Source organism: Panthera tigris, chromosome E2 (assembly GCF_018350195.1).
Source record: "Panthera tigris isolate Pti1 chromosome E2, P.tigris_Pti1_mat1.1, whole genome shotgun sequence".
NCBI classification, from domain to species: domain Eukaryota; kingdom Metazoa; phylum Chordata; class Mammalia; order Carnivora; family Felidae; genus Panthera; species Panthera tigris.
The window spans coordinates 17371467-17389336 of record NC_056674.1 but is presented as its reverse complement, the minus strand read 5'-3'; the positions used below and the strand labels follow the sequence as shown (position 1 = coordinate 17389336).

Here is a 17870-nt window from a genome sequence, read left to right as displayed (position 1 = left end):
ATTGGATCATTTTCTATCCCTGATCTTTTTGTAATGTCTATTTCCTTTATCTTTTCCCTTTTATTTCAGTGAAGATCTTGTCAGGATAAGTCTGAACATGTTGGTTGGGTCCATTTTATCATAGGGTTTGGACACTGGTCTGCCTCTCTAAATCTTTCTTGCTAAAAAACCTGGCTCCAGTCTTTCTTGAATCCATCCTGTTATACCTGGCTTCCCTCCTTGTTTTGAGTAAGGTTGGGATTTGTCCAATTTCTCTCTAACAGTTTATGTATGTGTGTATGGGGACTGGGCATAGTAGACATGTAGGGGGAAGAAAAATGTCATTCTACATTAGCACTTTGGGCGCTAAGAGGCAAGACCATCTGATGTCTTTTGTTTTAAACCCCTTTCATCCAGCAATACTTTCTTTGGACTGTGAGTTTCTTCTAAAGTGGAACTAAGAAGAGGACTAATAAATACATTGAATTCTAAAAAAAGCCATGGCCCATGTAAGTTGGTGGGTTTTTTTGTTCCTAATTGATACAGTCTTTTTTTTTTTTTTTATATAGTCATAGGAGTATTAGCATTCTTTATCCTGATATTGTTAGCCAATTGATTATCATACAATAACTGACTAGTGAGTAAGTGTTGGTTTCAAAAATTCAAAGTCTTCCTTTTTTGCTCCTCTTCTTTCTAACCAGTGTTCTTATACTCATTCAGTAAGTCATTTTTCATTTCCCATATGCTCAGCCTTCTGCCAAGGGAAGGAGAGAACAAAAATAGTATTCTTTTGAGGGAAATATGTTTCTCTTGTCAGAAATGTTTCTCTTGTTTGATGAGGTGATTTAATAATTATTTATTGAGTACCTGCTATGTGACAGGCACTCTTCTAGGTAACTATGAATAAATCAGTGGGGGGGGGCAGGGGAAAAAGACACCTACAAATTGTCCCTTATGAAACTTAACTTGTAGTGAGAGAGAGAAAAATAACTAATTTATATAACACCAGACTTAAGATTTAAGGCACACAGGCGCGCGCGCGCACACACACACACACACACACACACACACACACACACACAGTGTGTATATGTAAAGAGCAAAATAATTACAAGATAAAACAAAGACCAAAAAACAAATATATGTCCTATCAGTAAATATACATGATTTTTAACTCGCCTATTAAAAGAAAAAGGCCTTTAGATTGAGTCTCAAAAACTCAACTCTCTGCATTAGACACTTAAGTGATTCAGAAAATTTAATGAAAGGATGGATAAAGTATACCAGACAAATGGAAACCAAAAACAGACAAAAATTCAGGCTATATCCCACCATTAAACATGGCAAAGAAGGGCACTATGTAATTCTAAGGTATACATTTCAAAATGAAGACAAAATAGTTATAAATGCACATGTATCAAATAGTATACCATCAAATTTCCTTGAGCAAATAGGAAAGCAGATAGTAGAAGAAAGTGATAGAGGATACTAATTAACCCTTTCAGTCAAAGTCAGGCCAAGTGAACACATTTTGTAAGGATGAAATACTCCATCAAACCTACCTTTTTGATATATATTCAATTCTGTATCCTAGTAATGATGAATATACATTCTTTTCAAGTCTCCATAGACCATTCAGAAAAAATGATAAAATATTAGGCCACACTGAAGTCCAAATAAGTAGAAATGATAAACCATGTTCTCTGAACACAAATGCAGCTAAGATAACAACAAAATCAGAAAAATAAAGTTACTCTTAGCAACAATTTGTAAAATCCATCTCAATAACTCCTGGATCAAAGAAGAAATATAATCTAAAAGCAAAGGATTTCTAGTACTCAATGATAGTACTATATTTTGGAACCCATGGGATTTAGTTTAAGTAAGACTCTAAGGGAAGAGTTACAGCTTTAAGTCCTTCTAACAAAAATAATGAAAATATTTAAGTTGAAAGGAAGTAGTAGGACATATGGAGGGGATTTATAAAAATAAAAATTATATGTGTTAGAAAACAGGAAAAACATCATTAATAAGATAATATGACAAATCTCAAATTAGGAAAGAAAAAGAAAGCACAATATAAAAATTTTAAAGGGAAAATCCACAGAAGTGAAGGGTCTTGAAAAAATACTTTATTGGATTATTTGCAAATGCATCCATGTATATACTATTTTCAGCTACTCTCACTTCTTGAGATCTGAATTTCTGTTTGATAGAATTTCTTTTTGTTTTTAATTTTAAATTTTATTATTATTTTTTTAACATACATTCATTTTTTGAGAGACAGAGACAGTGCAAGCCAAAGAGGGACAGAGAGAGGGAGACAAAGAAATCAAAACAGTGAGAGAGCTGTCAGCACAGAACCTGATGTGGGGCTCAAACCCACAAGCTGTAAGATCATGACCTGAGCCAAAGTCGGGTGCTTAACCGACTAAGCCACCCAGGTGCTCCTATATCATTTCTTTTTAGCTGGAAGATCTTCCTTCAGCATTTCCTATAGTTTGTATTTTCTGATGATAAATACTCTCAACGTCCTTTATATGAAAATGTCTTTATTCTACGTTAATTTATAAAATAAGTCAAGAAATGCATCCTCTTCTGTTTCCTGAAGAATTTTTTGAATTGTGTTATTTCTTCCTTAATTGTCTGATAGACTTCAACAACAAATGCACCTGTGGTAGGCAGAATAATGACCCCCAGTATTATCTACATGCTAATCCTGGAACCTGTGAATATGGTACCTTATCTGGCAAAAGGGAATTTGCAGATGTGATTAAATTAATGATTTTGAGATGGGGACATTATTTTGGATTATCTGAAGAATCAGGGTCAGAGGGAGATGTGAGAATGGAATATGCATACTCCTGGCTTTGAAGATGGAGGAAGGGGTCCATGACCTACCTAAGTGGCCTCCAGAAACTTGGCAAGGCAAGGAAAAGGCAAGGAAATAGACTCTTTCCTAGAGTCATCAGAAAGGTACACAGCCCTGCTGGCACCTTGAGTTAGTCTACAGAAACCCTTGCTGGACCTTTAACATACAGACTGTAAGATGATAAATGTGTTGTTTTAAGCTACTGTATTTGTCGTAGCAGCAGTAGAAAGCAAACACAATGGAGTTTTCTTCATGGAGAGACTTTAATTTCTTTAATTGACAGGGCTTTTGGGGATTTTATTTCTTCTTGAATCAAGTTAGTAATTTATCTTGTCAGGAATTAGTTTATTTCCATTTTGATGTCAAATTTATTAGCATAAAGCTGTTTATAATATTCTCTTATTATCCTTTTAATGCCTGTCAGATATTGATAATTCATGTCTATTTTTCTTGATCAATATACAAGCAATTTATCGATTTTATTGATCTTTTCAAAGAACTAGCTTTTAGTTTTACTGATTTTTCTCTCCAGTTTACCATTGGTTAGATTGCTATTTCATTGATTACTGATCTTATTCTTTCCTTCTTTCTGCATACTTTGTGCTTCATTTTCTCTTCTTTTCTGAGTTCATAATTCTGTTTTTTCTTTTAGCGATGGGCCACTTAGAAGAGTCTTCTTTAACTTCCAAATTTTGGGGGACTTTTTAGATCTTTCTGAATTCTGAATTCAGGTCTTTCTGAATTTCTTTTTTAATTCACTTAATTCATGATTTACTTCTGTTGTGGTCAGAGAACATACTCTAGAACGTTGATCCTTTTAAATTTATTGAAACTTGTTTTATGGTCCAAAATGTGTACTGTCTTGGTCAATGCTCAATGTGCATTTGAGAAAAAAAAGGGGTGTTATACTATTGTTAGCGTGTTTATCAATGAAATCAAGTGGTTTGTAGTGGTGATCAAGTGTTCTATGTTTCTAATCTTTTGGTCCCTTGGTCTATCAATTACTGAGAGAGGACTGCTAAAATCTACAAATAAAGCTGCAGATTTATCTGTTACAGTTCTGTCAGTTTTGCTTTATGTGTTTTGAAATTCTGTTAGGTGTGTGCATATTTAGGATTGCCATGTCCTCTTTTTTTTGTTTGTATTTTATTTATTAAAAAAATTTTTTTAATGTTTATTTTATTTTTGAGAGAGAGAGAGAGAGACAGAGTGTGACTGGGGGAAGGGCAGAGAGAGGAGACACAGAATCTGAAGCAGGCTTCAGGCTCTGAGGTGTCAGCACAAAGCCTAATGCAGGGCTCAATCTCACGAACTGTGAGATCATGACCTGAGCCGAAGTCAGCACTTAACCGACTGAGCCACCGAGGTGCCCCTGTTTATTTATTTATTTTTAAGTGATCTCTACACCCAACATGGGGCTCAAACTCACAACCCTGAGATATGAGTTGCATGTTCTTCCAACTGAACCAGCCAAGTGCCCCAAGATTTCTAAGTCCTCTTGATGAACTGACCCCTTTATTATGAAATGTTCCTTTTGGTAATACTCTTTTTCTTGCATTCTGTTCTCTTTATTAATATAACTGCTTCAGGTTTCTTTTATTGTTACATCGTGGCATATCTTTTCCCTATCCTTTTCATTTTAACTGATTTTAAGTGTATCTCATATAACAGCACATAGTGCAGTTCTACTTTTTTATTTAGTCTGATAATCTCTACCTTCAAGTATCTAGACTAGGGGTTGGCAATCTGTGGCATGCTGGCCTAGTCCAGCCTACAGCCTCAATCTATGCAGGATTCTGCATTTCTGAAGGGTTATAAATAAATAAAGAAGAATATGTGGTGGGGACTATATGTGACTCATAGAGCCTAAAATATTTACTAAGTGAGCCTTTTCAGAAAAAGTTTGCTGACCTCTCCATGGACTGTTTAAATTCAACGTAATTATTAAGTTTTAATTTATTTTCTTGTCATCTGTTCTTCCTCCCCCCCCCCATTTTCCTGCCTTCTCTTGGACACATGTTATATTTTTTAGTATTTCATGTATCTCCACTATTTTTTTAGTATTTTATTTATCTCCATTATAGGATTATTAGCTATACTATTTTTACTCTTTTATTGTTTTAGGGACTGTTCTAAGGTTTCTAATATGCTTTTATTTTAATTTTTTACGTTTACTTATTTATTTTGAGAGAGAGAGAGAAAGCAAGCACAAGTGGGGAAGGGGCAGAGAGAGAATCCCAACTAGACTCTGTGCTGTCAGCATAGAGCCAACTGCAGGGCTCGATCTCATGAACTATGAAATCTGACCTAAGTGGAAATCAAGAGTCAGATGCTTAACTAACTGAGCCACCCAGGCAGCTTCCAATATGCTCTTAAAAATAGATAATTATAGTCTTCTAGTATTTAAAAAGAAAAAAAAATTTTTTTTTACATTTGTTTTTGAGAGAGAGAGACAGGGCGCGAGTAGGGGAGGGGCAGAGAGAGAGAAACAGAATCTGAAGCAGGCTCCAGGCTCTGAGCTGTCAGCATAAAGCCCGACGTGGGGCTGGAACTCACGAACCATGAAATCATGACCTGAGCTGAAGTCGGACGCCTAATCAACTGAGCCACCCAGGTGCCCCACAGTCTTCTAATTATTTTATACAACTTCACAAATAATGCAGAAATCTTATAGCTAGATACTTCCATTTTCCCCTCACACTTTTTTTCTGTTGTCATATATTTTATTTCTAAATACATAAAACCACAGTGCTTTTCTTTCTTCAATTATCTTTTGAAGAAATTCTGAAATTAAAATGATATCTTTTCTATTTACCCCCCGATTTACCATTTCTGGTACTCTTCATTCCTCTGTGTATAGAAGGTTTTACCTAATGTCAATTTTTGTCCCCCTGAAGAACTTGCTTTAACATTTTTAATAACACAGGTCTTCTGTGCTACAAACCTCTCAGCTTTCATTTCTCTCAAAAAACAAACCAGAATACACACACAAAACCCCAAGCTTTATTTCCCCATCAATTCTGAAAGATTTCAGTTGGATATAGAATTAGGGGTTGACAGCTTTCTTTCAGCATTTTAACGATACTGTCTTGCCTCCATTGTTACTAGATTTTTTTTTTTCATTTTCCTTGGTGTTCAGTGGGCTGTTTATAATGATCACAGGTATAGTATTCTTTGTGTGTTTTTTTTCAAACTTTTATTTAAGTAATCTCTACACCCAATGTGGAGCTCTAACTCGTGACCCTGAGATCGTGCTCTCTCAACTGAGCCAGCTAGGTGCCCCTAGTATTCTTTGTTTTTATGTTACTTGGGGTTCATTTAGCTTCTTGAATCTATGAGTTGCTTTTTTAAAAATGAAATTTGGGAGTGCCTGGGTGGCTCAGTTGGTTAGCTCAGGTCATGATCTCATGGTTTGTGAGTTCAAGCCCCACGTTAGGGTCTGTGCTGACAGCTCAGAGCCTGGAGCCTACTTCAGATTCTGTATCTCCCTCTCTCTCTCGCTCTCTGCCCCTCCCCCACTTGTCCTCTCTCTCAAAAATAAATAAATAAATATTTAAAAAATGAAATTTGAAAATATTTTCCCAAATGTTTCTAAAGATTTTTTTAGCCTTGTTTTGCTCTTCTGAGTCTCCAATTACACATATGTTGGATTGACAAGTGTCTCACGGAACATTATGGCTCTTTTCGCTTTTTAAATTTTTTTTCAGTCTTCTCTCTGGACTTTCAGTGAGTGATTCCTATGGACTTGTCTTGAAATTTACTGATCTTTTCTTCTATTGTGCTTAATCTGCTATAGATCCATCTAGTGAATTTTTATTTCTCAATTTCAGGATTTGCCTTTGGTTCTTTTTAAAAGTACCTAAAGTTCTCAAATCTTTGCTAACTAATTTCAACATCTGAATCATTTATTTGTGTTTCTATTAGGTGATTTTCTTTTGAGTATGGGTCACATTTTCTTTTTTGTATTTCTAGTAAATATTTTACTAGTAATCTAATGATTAAAAAAATTCTTTTTAATGTTTATTTTGAAGGAGAGAGAGAGAGACACACACAGAGTGGGGGAGGGGCAGAGAGAGAGGAAGACACAGAATCTGAAGCAGGCTCAAGGTTCTGAGCTGTCAACACAGAGCCTGATGCAGGGCTGGAACCCACGGACCACGAAATCATGACCTGAGCCGAAGTTGGGCACTCAACTGACTGAGCCACCCATGCACCCCACACCCCTAATGATTTTTGATTGTGTACTCGACATTGTATATTATATATTGTTGGCTGTGATTCTGAATCTTGTTAATCCCTTATTAGAGAAGAAATAAGTTCTACTAGATAATTTATATAATTATACACAATGTAAAGCATGATACTTAAAACACCATGGTACTGATTTATAAATAGATCAAAAGAATGGAATAGAAAAATCTAGAAATGTACCTGCAAATGGTAATTTAATATGGATAAAAGTGACATCTCAAAACAGTAGGCTAATGATGGACTTTTTTATTAAGATATAATTGGCCAGTCATGTTAGTTTTGGGTGCACGATATAGTTCAGTGTATGTATATGTTATGTATATGTTACAAAGTGATCACCATAGTGAGTCTAGTTAATATTCATTACCACACATACTTACAAGTTTTTTTCTTGTGATGAGAACTTTTCAGATCTAGTCATTTAGCAACTTTCAAATATACAATAGAGTATTTATAACCATAGTCACCATGTTGTACATTATATCTCCCAAGGGTTTATTAATTTTATCACTGGAAGTTTATAACCTTTTGACCACCTTCTTCCATTTTGCCCACCCATCTCCCTGTGCCTCTGACAGCCACCAGTCTGTTCTCTGTACCTATGAGTTTGATTTTTGTTTTCTGTTTTTAGATTTCACACATAAATGAGATCATGTGGTATTTGTCTTTCTCTGTCTGACTTACTTCACCTAGTATAATGCCATCAAGGTCCATCCAAGTTGTTGGAAATGGTAAGATTTCCTTGTTTTGTTTAATGGCTGAATAATAGTTGTGTGTGAGTGTGTCTGTATCACATTTTCCGTATCCATTCATCCTTTGGTGGACATTTAGGTTGTTTTATTGTGTTGCCTATTATAAATAATGCTGCAGTGAACATGGAAGTCCCAGTATTTTTTCAAGTAGATATTTTCATTTCCTTTAGATAATTACCCAGAAGTGGAATTGCTGGATCATATGGTAGTTCTATTTTCAATTTTTTTGAGGAATCTTCATATTGTTTTCCATAGTAGGTTCATCAGTTTACATTTCTCACCAACAGTGCACAAGGGTTCCCTTTTCTCCACATCCTTGCCAATGCTTGTTATGTATTGTCTTTTTGATAATAGCCATTCTAATATGTACAAGGAGATATCTCATTGTGGTTTTGATTTGCATTTCCCTGATGATCAGTGATTTTAAACACCTTTTCATGTAACTGTTGGCTGTTTTTATGTCTTCCTTGGAAAAATGTCTTTTCAGATTCTCTTCCCATTTGTATTTTTTAATTTTTTTTTTAAATATAATTTATTGTTGGGGCGCCTGAATGGCTCAGTCAGTTGGGCATCTGACTTCAGCTCAGGTCATGATCTGGTTCATGAGTTTGAGCCCCCCATCGGGCTCTGTGCTGACAGCTCGGAGCCTGGAGCCTGCTTCAGATTCTGTGTCTCCCTTTCTCTCCGTTCCTCCCCTGCTCATGCTCTGTCTCTATCTGTCTCTCAAAAATAAATGTTTAAAAAAAATTAAAAATAAATATAATTTATTGTCAAATTGGCTAACATACAGTATGTACAGTGTGCTCTTGTTTTTTGGGGAAGATTCCCGTGATTCATCACTTACGTAACAACACCCAGTGCTCATCCCAACAAGTGCCCTCCTCAATGCCCATCACCCATTTTCCCCTCTCCCCCGTCCCCCATCAGCCCTCTGTTTTTTGTATTTAAGAGTCTCTTATGGTTTGCCTACTTCCCTCTCTGTTTGTAACTATTTTTTTCCCCTTTCCTTCCCCCATGGTCTTCTGTTAAGTTTCTCAAGTTCCACATATGAGTGAAAACATATATCTTTCTTTCTCTGACTGACTTATTTTACTTAGTATAATACCCTCCAGTTCCATCCACATTGCCCCAAATAGCATGATTTCATTCTTTCTCATTGCCAAGTGGTATTCCATTCTATATATAACCCACATCTTCTTTATCTGTTCATCAGTGGATGGACATTTAGACTCTTTCCATAATTTGGCTATTGTTGAAAGTGCTGTTATAAACATTGGGGTACATGTGCCCTGTGAGTCAGCATTCCTGTATCCTTTGGATAAATTCCTAGTAGTGCTATTGCTGGGTCATAGGGTAGTTCTATTTTTAATTTTTTGAGGAACCTCCACACTGCTTTCCAGAGCGGCTGCACCAGTTTACGTTCCCACCAATAGTGCAAGAGGGTTCCCGTTTCATAATATCCTTGCCAGTATCTATTGTTTCCTGAGTTGTTAATTTTAGACACTCTGACGGGTATAAGGTGGTATCTCAGTGTGGTTTTGATTTGTATTTCCCTGATGATGAGGGACTGAGCATCTTTTCATGTATCTGTTGGTCATCTGGATGTCTTCTTTGGAAAAGTGTCTATTCTTGTCTTCTGCCCATTTCTTCACTGGATTATTTGTTTTTTTGGGAGTTGAATTTGGTAAGTTATTTGTAGCTTTGGGATACTAACCCTTTATCTGATATGTCATTTGCAAATATCTTTTCCCATTCCATCAATTTCCTTTTAGTTTTGTTGATTCCTCTTCCCATTTTTAAATCAGATTATTTATTATTTGTTTTCTTCTGCTATTGAGTTGTAGGAGTCCTTTATATATTTTGAATATTAAATCCTTATCAGATACATGATTTACAAAAATTTTCTCCCTGTAAGTTGCCTTTTCCTTTTTTTGATGGTTTCCTTTGTTATAAAGAAGGTTTTTAGTTTGATATAGTCCCATTTGTTTATGTTTGCTTTTGTTGCCTTTGCTCTTCTGGCTCTTCTTCTGCTCTTGCTCTTCTTTGCCCTTCAAATCCAAAAAAATCATCACCAAGACCAGTGTCAAGTACCTTTACCTGTATGATTGCCTCTAGAAGTTTTATAGTTTCAGGTTCTACATTCAAGTCTTTAATCCATTTTGAGTTGATTTTTGTGTATGATATAAGAGTGCTACAGTTTCATTGTTATGCATATGGCTGTCCAGTTTTCCCATCACCATTTATTGAAGAGACTGTCCTTTTCTCACTGTATATTCTTGGCTCCTTTGTCATAAATTAATTGACTGTATGTGGTATTTGGGTTCCCTGTTCTGTTTCATTGATCTATGTGTCTGTTTTTATGCCAATACCATACTATTTTGATTACGATAGCTTTGTAATGTGGTTGAAATTAGGACATGTGATGTCTCCAGCTTTGTTCCTTTTTCTCAAGATTGTTTTGGTTATTTGAGGTCTTTGGTGGTTCCGTGCAAATTTTAGGATTGTTTGTTGTATTTCTGTGAAAAATACCACTGGGATTTGAAGGATTACATTGAATCTGTAGATTCCTTTGAGTAGTGTGGACATTTTAACAATGTTAATTCTTCCATTTCCTTATGCATAGAATATCTTTTCAGATGTGTCTTCTTCACTTTTCTTTCATCAGCATCTTACAGTTTTCACGGTACAGTTCTTTTACCTCCTTGGTTAAAGATAGACTTGACGAATGGTATTGGATAGCTAGGTAGTCATGTTGGAAAATAATAAGCCCAGTCTTCATCTCATGTACCATATCGGATAAGCTCCAATTAAATTGAGTCATTTAAGTTTTTAAAATGCAATTATAACATTACCAGATTAAAACATGGGAGAATTCCTTCATAACTTTGATGTGAGGAAGAACTGCCTAACTAGGACTCAAAATTGTAGAAACTAAAAGAGAAAGTATTAACAAATTTGACTACATAAAAATAAAAAAACTTCTGTATGGCAAGAAACACTGGTAAGCAAAGTCAGAAGAGAAATTACAAAATTGGGAAAGTATTTACAATTCATGCACAGATGCTAAACTTATCTAATTTATAAACACTAAGAAATTTATTATTTTTTAATTTTTTTAACATTTATTTTTGAGAGAGAGTGCACATGAGTGAGGGAGGGGCAGAGAGAGAGACACACACACAGAATATAAAGCAGGCTCCAGGCTCTGAGCTGTCAGCATGGAGCCTGACAGGGAGCTCGAACTCACAAACCATGAGATCATGACCTGAGCTGAAGTCAGACGCTTAACCAACTGAGCCACCCAGACACCCCTATAAAGACTAAGAAATTTAAAAAAGAGACCAACAGCCCAGTAGGATAGAGTCAAAGTATATGAACAGAATTTTCACAGGAAAAGAAACATAAAAAACCCTTAAAAAATACTCAATAAATAATTCAAGAAATACCAATTAAAATTCTACTGACATACAATTTCTTTACCTTATTAAATGGATAAAAACAAAATATTTTGACAAAACACTTTGCTGGCTTTGCTGTGAGGAAACAGGTACTCTCATATATTGCTGGTATCTGAGAAAATCGTCCAGCCGCTGTGGAGGGCAAATTTGATAGCATCTACCAAAATTACAAGTGCATTTTCCATTTTCACCTAGCAATCTGATTTCTGAGATTTTCTGTTACAGATATATCTGTGTATATACAAAATGACACATTTATAGAAGTATTCATTGCACTGTTGCTTCTTATAGCAAAAGATTAGAAACAACCAATTGTCCATTTATAGATGCCTGGTTAAATAAACTATGATAAATACAAAAAATGGGTGATATGTACCTATAGGAAAATAAGGAAACCATTAACCTTAGAATTCAAAAATCAAATACAGAACAATGCATATATTATAGTACATTACCTTTTGTGTAAAAGTGTGAAAAATAATACATACATATGTATTTATAATTGCTTAAAAACTTTGCAAAGACATACAAAAAAAAACTTATAAAATTGCTCATCTATAGCGGTTAGGAGGTGGGAGACAATGGAAAGGAAAGGGTTGGAAATAATACCTCTGAATGTTTATCTTTTTTGTTGTTGTTGTTCTGAACCATTTAAGAAAGGAAAATAAAATATAAAATGAAAACCTGTCATTAAGGTTGGTTATTTTCTCTAGTCATGTTTGGCTACATAGATACAGTGACAGAGTAAGAAGAGAGTTAGATTTATCTAGGATTCAGGCTTTGCTAAGCAAGTATGAAAAGGAAGTTCATCTTAGCAGTCATTATGAAGTTAGATGATTAGTTGAACATAGAGTTTGAGTTGGGTAAGAAGAGAAGAGGTATGAGTGGGGAGTGACAATGTAAAGGTGACCAGAGATTGCACTCTAACAGCACAGAACCTGCTTGGAATTTCCTCTCCCTCTCTCTCTGCCCGTCCCCTGTTCATGCACGCATGTTGTCTCTCTCTTTCTCTCAAAAGAAATTAAATAATTAAAAAAAAAAAAAAGGTGGGGCGCCTAGCTAGGTGGCTCAGTCAGTTAAGCGTCCGACTTTGGCACAGGTCGTGATCCCGTCATTGGTGAGTTTGAGCCCCACATTGGACTTTCTGCTGTCAGTGCAGAGCCTGCTTTGGATCCTCTGTCTCCCTCTCTCTCTCTGCCCCTCCCCTGCTTTCTCTCCCTAAAATAAAATAAAACATTAAAAAATAATAATAAAGGTGACCAGAGAGAAGGACACTTGATATTTTGGAGATGTTGCAGTTACTAGGGTAGTGACCTGAAGAGTAAACTAGAGTGGAAGGCAAGATCATTGGAGAGGAGGTGAGAGAATTGGGAGGCCAGGTTAATAGTTGGAATACTTATATAGATATTTGAAATTACTGAGAATTAATATAGGAGTAGTATTGGAGATAGTGGCACTGAGCCAGGAGCTAAAAGTCCTAGGGGGGAAAAAGCTGGATGTCAGCTAATCACTATAATAAGTAGAAATAATGCATGTATAGTCTGATAAAATGGCGACATTAGATTTTAGAGAAGGAGGGACAGTTGTTGGCACCAGCACTGAGGAGCAGAGAGGACAATGTGAGATTGAGAGCAGAGTGAGACTGTAGGAGAAAAACCAGCCACCCAGCTAAGATGTCCTCACCGGAAGTGCTGTTGTCAGGGGAAAATGGTTAATTGAATCACACATGAGAAATCTTCGAATTTTTCCACAATTTTTACTTTTTCAAATCTACATTATAGGAATTGGTGTAGGTTCTCACTGGATAGGGAGACATTTTTATATTCTAGCTTCAGAAGTCATTTCTGCTATACTTTAAGTTGAGTAAGTTAACTTGTTTTCTCAGGATCCGGTTCAAGGGCAGAGAACATAGTTCCTATACAAATGGTGTGGGGGCATGTCCAGATTACACTGAAGAAGAGCATATGGGATGGGAAATGTTGTTCTATCTATCCTTGGAAAGTACAAGCTATACTAGATACTTACTAAAGAATTTGCCTGAAAAGTAAAAAATGCTTATGACATGATATCATAATAATGAAGAAAAATCTTCAAGTCCTTTTTCTCAAGATGGAGGTGTTCATGACACATCTGGAAAGATTAAAAAATTTCCAGCTATTTAACTTAGTTGGGAACCTCTACTTATTTTTTAAATTTCTAGATGACTAACAGTTTTCCACCCTGTGTAAGGGATGTGTCTGCAGAAATTGAATTTTTAAGAACCTGTAGGCACTCCACGTTAGTCCCACTAAACCCTTTTTTAGTTTATTTTTGAGAGAAAGAGCATGAGCAGGGGAGGGACAGAGAGGGGCGGGGCAGAGGATCCAAAGCGGTTCTGCGCTGACAGCAGAGAGCCCAATGAGGGGGCTTGAACACATGAACTGTGAGATCATGATGACCTGAGCTGAAGTTAGACGCTTGACCGACTAGGGCCCCCAGGTTCCCTGAATCCCTTTTTGACACATGTCACAAGCTTCCAACCTTTGCCTATATACTCACTATCCACTATATACACTACTCCTGTCTTGCATGTTTTCTTTTAGCACCTCTCCTTCCTTTTGAAAAATATTTATTATAATTTCAAAAATAGTACTGTGATTTGTCATTTTAGGGGTTGGTGATGTTCAAAGATGTGGCTATAGATGTCTCTCAGGAGGAATGGGAATGCCTGAACCCTACGCAGAGGAGTTTGTACAAAGATGTGATGTTGGAGAACTATAGCAACTTGGTTTCACTGGGTAAAATTATCTGCCTCTTATAATTTAGAATGTGTTTCTTGGTTTCTTGTTTTCTGCTTTCTTTCCCATGCATTTTAGGACTACTTTTCAAATAACTAGGTGACTTTTCTCTTTGCAGAGAAATGAGCACACCTAGATAGAGGTGCACATTCATTTTCCCTTTTCCCCATCCTTACACCTTCCTCTGGTACTTACAATTGACATTCTTCCTTGATAATTAAAGAACAGAATTGGAATTCTGTACCAGGAAAGCTTATGCTTAATTATTTAATATTAACTTAATATTAATTAATTATTAATTAGTTCAGTGGTCAAAGAAACCACTTCATCTTTTGTTTTCATTTGCACTGTACTAAACCTGCAGGTGCCCTAGCATAGGTTAAAACTAAATAGCTTTCCCAATTAATGTAGCAATGGGCTGCATCAAGAAGTATCACTTACTATTTAGTGCTCAAATGAACACTTCCATTTCCTACAACTAATGTGCTCTCTTTTAAACAATTTGCATTTGGGAGTTACAGTCTAAGAACTTTTCACATATCATTGAAAAATATCTGAAATAAGGATACTCAGGAAGCTGTTTTTTTTTTTTTTTCCTCATAGCAAAGTAGGGACAGAAATCTTATCTAATTTAAGTAGCATTTTATCACCTATTTATTTGTGTTTTTTTTAATCTTGAGTTGACTTAAATATGAGTGTTTAGTTTTTTCTTTTTTCTTCTGTAGACTTTATCAAGTGCCATGTTGTGCTATAGTTTATTTATTTTGATCAGTTCTGAATCATAGTATTTGGGTACTTTAATTTCCACTTCATCTCCATTTCTTTTCTTATAACCAGGACTTTCTATTTCTAAGCCGGCTGTGATCTCTTCATTAGAGCAAGGGAAGGAGCCCTGGATGGTTGTGAGGGAAGTGACAGGAGAACAGTGCCCAGGTGAGTGAGCAATGATCAGGAAGCAGGAAGCTGTTCCAAGGAGTAGGCCAAGTGGTCAGAATGTTACGCTGGGAAAGTTATTTTAGACACATTAGGGAAAATCTGATTTCAAAACTAATTACAGGGGTGCCTGGGTGGCTCAGTCGGTTAAGCGTCCGACTTCGGCTCAGGTCATGATCTCGCGGTCCGTGGGTTCGAGCCCCGCGTCGGGCTCTGTGCTGACAGCTCAGAGCCTGGAGCCTGTTTCAGATTCTGTGTCTCCCTCTTTCTCTGATCCTCCCCTGTTCATGCTCTCTCTCTCTCTCTGTCTCAAAAATAAATGTTAAAAAAAATTAAAAAAAAACCTAATTACAGCATTATGTAAACAAACAGTGTAGTAGTACTGGCATAAAGACAGACATATAGATCAGTGGAATAGAATAGAAAGTCTGGAAATAAACCCTCAGCCATATGACCAGATGATTTCAGACAAGGGTACCAAGACCATTCAGTGGGGGAAAGGACTGTATCATTAACAAATGATGTAGGGAAAACTGGATATCCGCGTGCCAAAGAATAAAGTTGGATCCATACCTTATACCATATATAAAAATTAACTCAAAATGGATCAAAGAACTAAATGTAAGACCCAAAACTAGAAGAGAACTTAGGGAAAAAGTTTCATGACATTGGATTTGGCAGTGATTTCTGGGATATGACACCAAGCAAGGTATATAGATAACCAAATCAAAAATAGATAAGTGGGAGTACACCAGACTTAAAAACTTCTATTCATCAAAGGACACAATCAATAGAGTGTTTATTAATTTTTAAAAATGCCTATGAGTTGCTTTACTGGGTGACAAGTATACCTTTTTTTATGTGTTAACAGTAGTGGATCAAGAACTATGTTCTAATGTTATAGTAGGAAAAATTAAGATTGATTAGAAATTGGTAAAGTTAAAGAAAATTGCATTGAGGAAGTAGAGATGGCAGAGGGATGACTGGGAAGGAAGGAGGTCATCTAGGAAAGTGTAGGGTCCTGGAGGCCAAGGCCAGGTCCATTCTACACATTAGAGGTCTTTGATGATATCTGCGATTCAGTATAAATGCTCCAGAACTGTGAGAGAGTATATTTCTCTTGTTTTAAGCCACATCAGCTTTGTTCTTTGTTATATCAGCTCTAAGAAACTAATATGGAGGGAATCATGGAAAAATGATACCTACTCTCCTAAATGTTTTGTTTTTCTTTAAAGTGTCATTCTTCTATCAGTTTTTGATGCCTGGCCATGCCTTTTTTTGGTATGACCAGTGACTTGTTGTATCCTAGACATTTCAGTTATTATGTTAAGAGAGTCTTTTTTCTTTTAATTTTTTTAACCTTTATTTATTTTTGAGAGAGAAGATAGCGCAAGCAGGGGAGGAACAGAGAGAGGAGACACGGATCCAAAGCAGGCTCCAGGCTCCTAGCTGTCAGCACAGAGCCCAACGTGGGGCTTGAACTCACAAATCATGAGATCATGACCTGAGCCAAAGTTGGATGCTTAACCGACTGAGCCACCCAGGCACCCCAAGAGAGTCTTGAGTCTACTTGAATCTATTGAAATCTCCTATGTTAGCAGGAAGTCATGCTGTTAGGTTTAGTGCATAGATCTGGCCTACTTTTGTAGTCTTTACTTCTAATGGCAGCTTAGTTTTCAGAGCCCTTTCAATACTATTCTGATATGCTTTATATTCTGGTACTGCTGGGACTCCTGCTCAATGGTGATATCTGCAGAGACAGAAAGCTACTGTGGATCCCCAGTGTAGCTGGGCTACCTTGTGTGGGATGAGGGAGGCAGAAGCCATTGAGATACATTGAGCTTCACTGAGATACAGAAGCCACTGGGCATGGATTTCCTTATGTCACTGGGCAGAGGACACAGGGAGATGCAACACTCTGCTAATAGTACCTTTCTGGGTGAATCAGTCTGTCAGCCAGTGCCCTGGTTGTGAAGTGGGAGCTTGTACATCAAGAGACTTTCTCTTGCTGTTGTTAGTGGTAGATCGGTCACTGAGAATTCTTGCCGCTTCTGCAGCCAGCTGATGAAACTGTTGCTAGGATCTAGGTTGTGGATCAAGTGCTAGGAATCCCACTAAGTCTATTGGGCTTCCCTGCTCCTGGTCTTTTGGCTAGATAGAGTAGCTTTCTCTTGGTGTGTGTATGCGCACGCACACCTGTTATTGGTTGCAGGCCTGCTGTCCAGTGCTCATTATGGGGGTATATGAGAGATAAAAAGAAAACCCAGGGAAAAACCTCCTGGGATGATCGTAAAATAAGAGGATCCTAAGCTCACCTTGTCCCACAGATACACCTAGGTAACACCCACATCAGTGTGAATAACCCAGAGAATGACCTGAAGACTGCCAAAACAGACTGTCCACAGCTAAGTGTAGGGAAGCCACCACATTGAAAAGGATGGGAAGGGCGAAGATGTGGGCAGGAGCTAAACTGACCTGCAAGACTGTCTGCTGGAGGGAGGGACACCACAGGCAATGACAAGGAAGAGGAGCAGACCCCACCCTAGGCATCCCGGGCATGGGAGACCCACACTGGGAAGATGAATCTCCATAATATTTGGCTTTGAAAGCCAGAGGGGCTTAACTTCACAAGTTCTTAAATCAGTGGCACCTAACACCTGGAACTTTAAAAATTCAGCAGGCTCAACTCTGGGAGAGCAAGGACAGTGATAGGAAACTGAATCCCTACCCTTAAAGAGACAGCATAACAAACAGCCCTGGTGAGACATAGCATAGAAGCAGCAATTTGAAAAACACCTTGGATACATAGGAGGATTTATTTGCTAATCTCAGAATGTGTGTTGGAGGG

General features: G+C 37.0%; 1 protein-coding gene across 4 annotated transcripts in view; it reads left to right on the top strand.

The window, feature by feature from the left end:
• The window catches only part of LOC102971855 (zinc finger protein 461), a 31819-nt gene that overhangs the window by 1865 nt on the left and 12084 nt on the right, over positions 1-17870 (top strand). Inside the window, exons 2-4 of one of the 4 annotated variants that reach the window (XM_007096826.3) lie at positions 397-488; positions 13963-14089; positions 14927-15022. In XM_007096826.3, the coding sequence (XP_007096888.1) occupies positions 480-488; positions 13963-14089; positions 14927-15022 (232 nt within the window). In that variant the 5' untranslated portion in view covers positions 397-479. Of the gene's footprint in view, positions 1-396; positions 489-7800; positions 7834-13941; positions 14090-14926; positions 15023-17870 lie in introns of those variants that run through there. The other 3 variants (XM_007096828.3, XM_007096827.3, XM_042969007.1) reach the window with 3 other exon arrangements.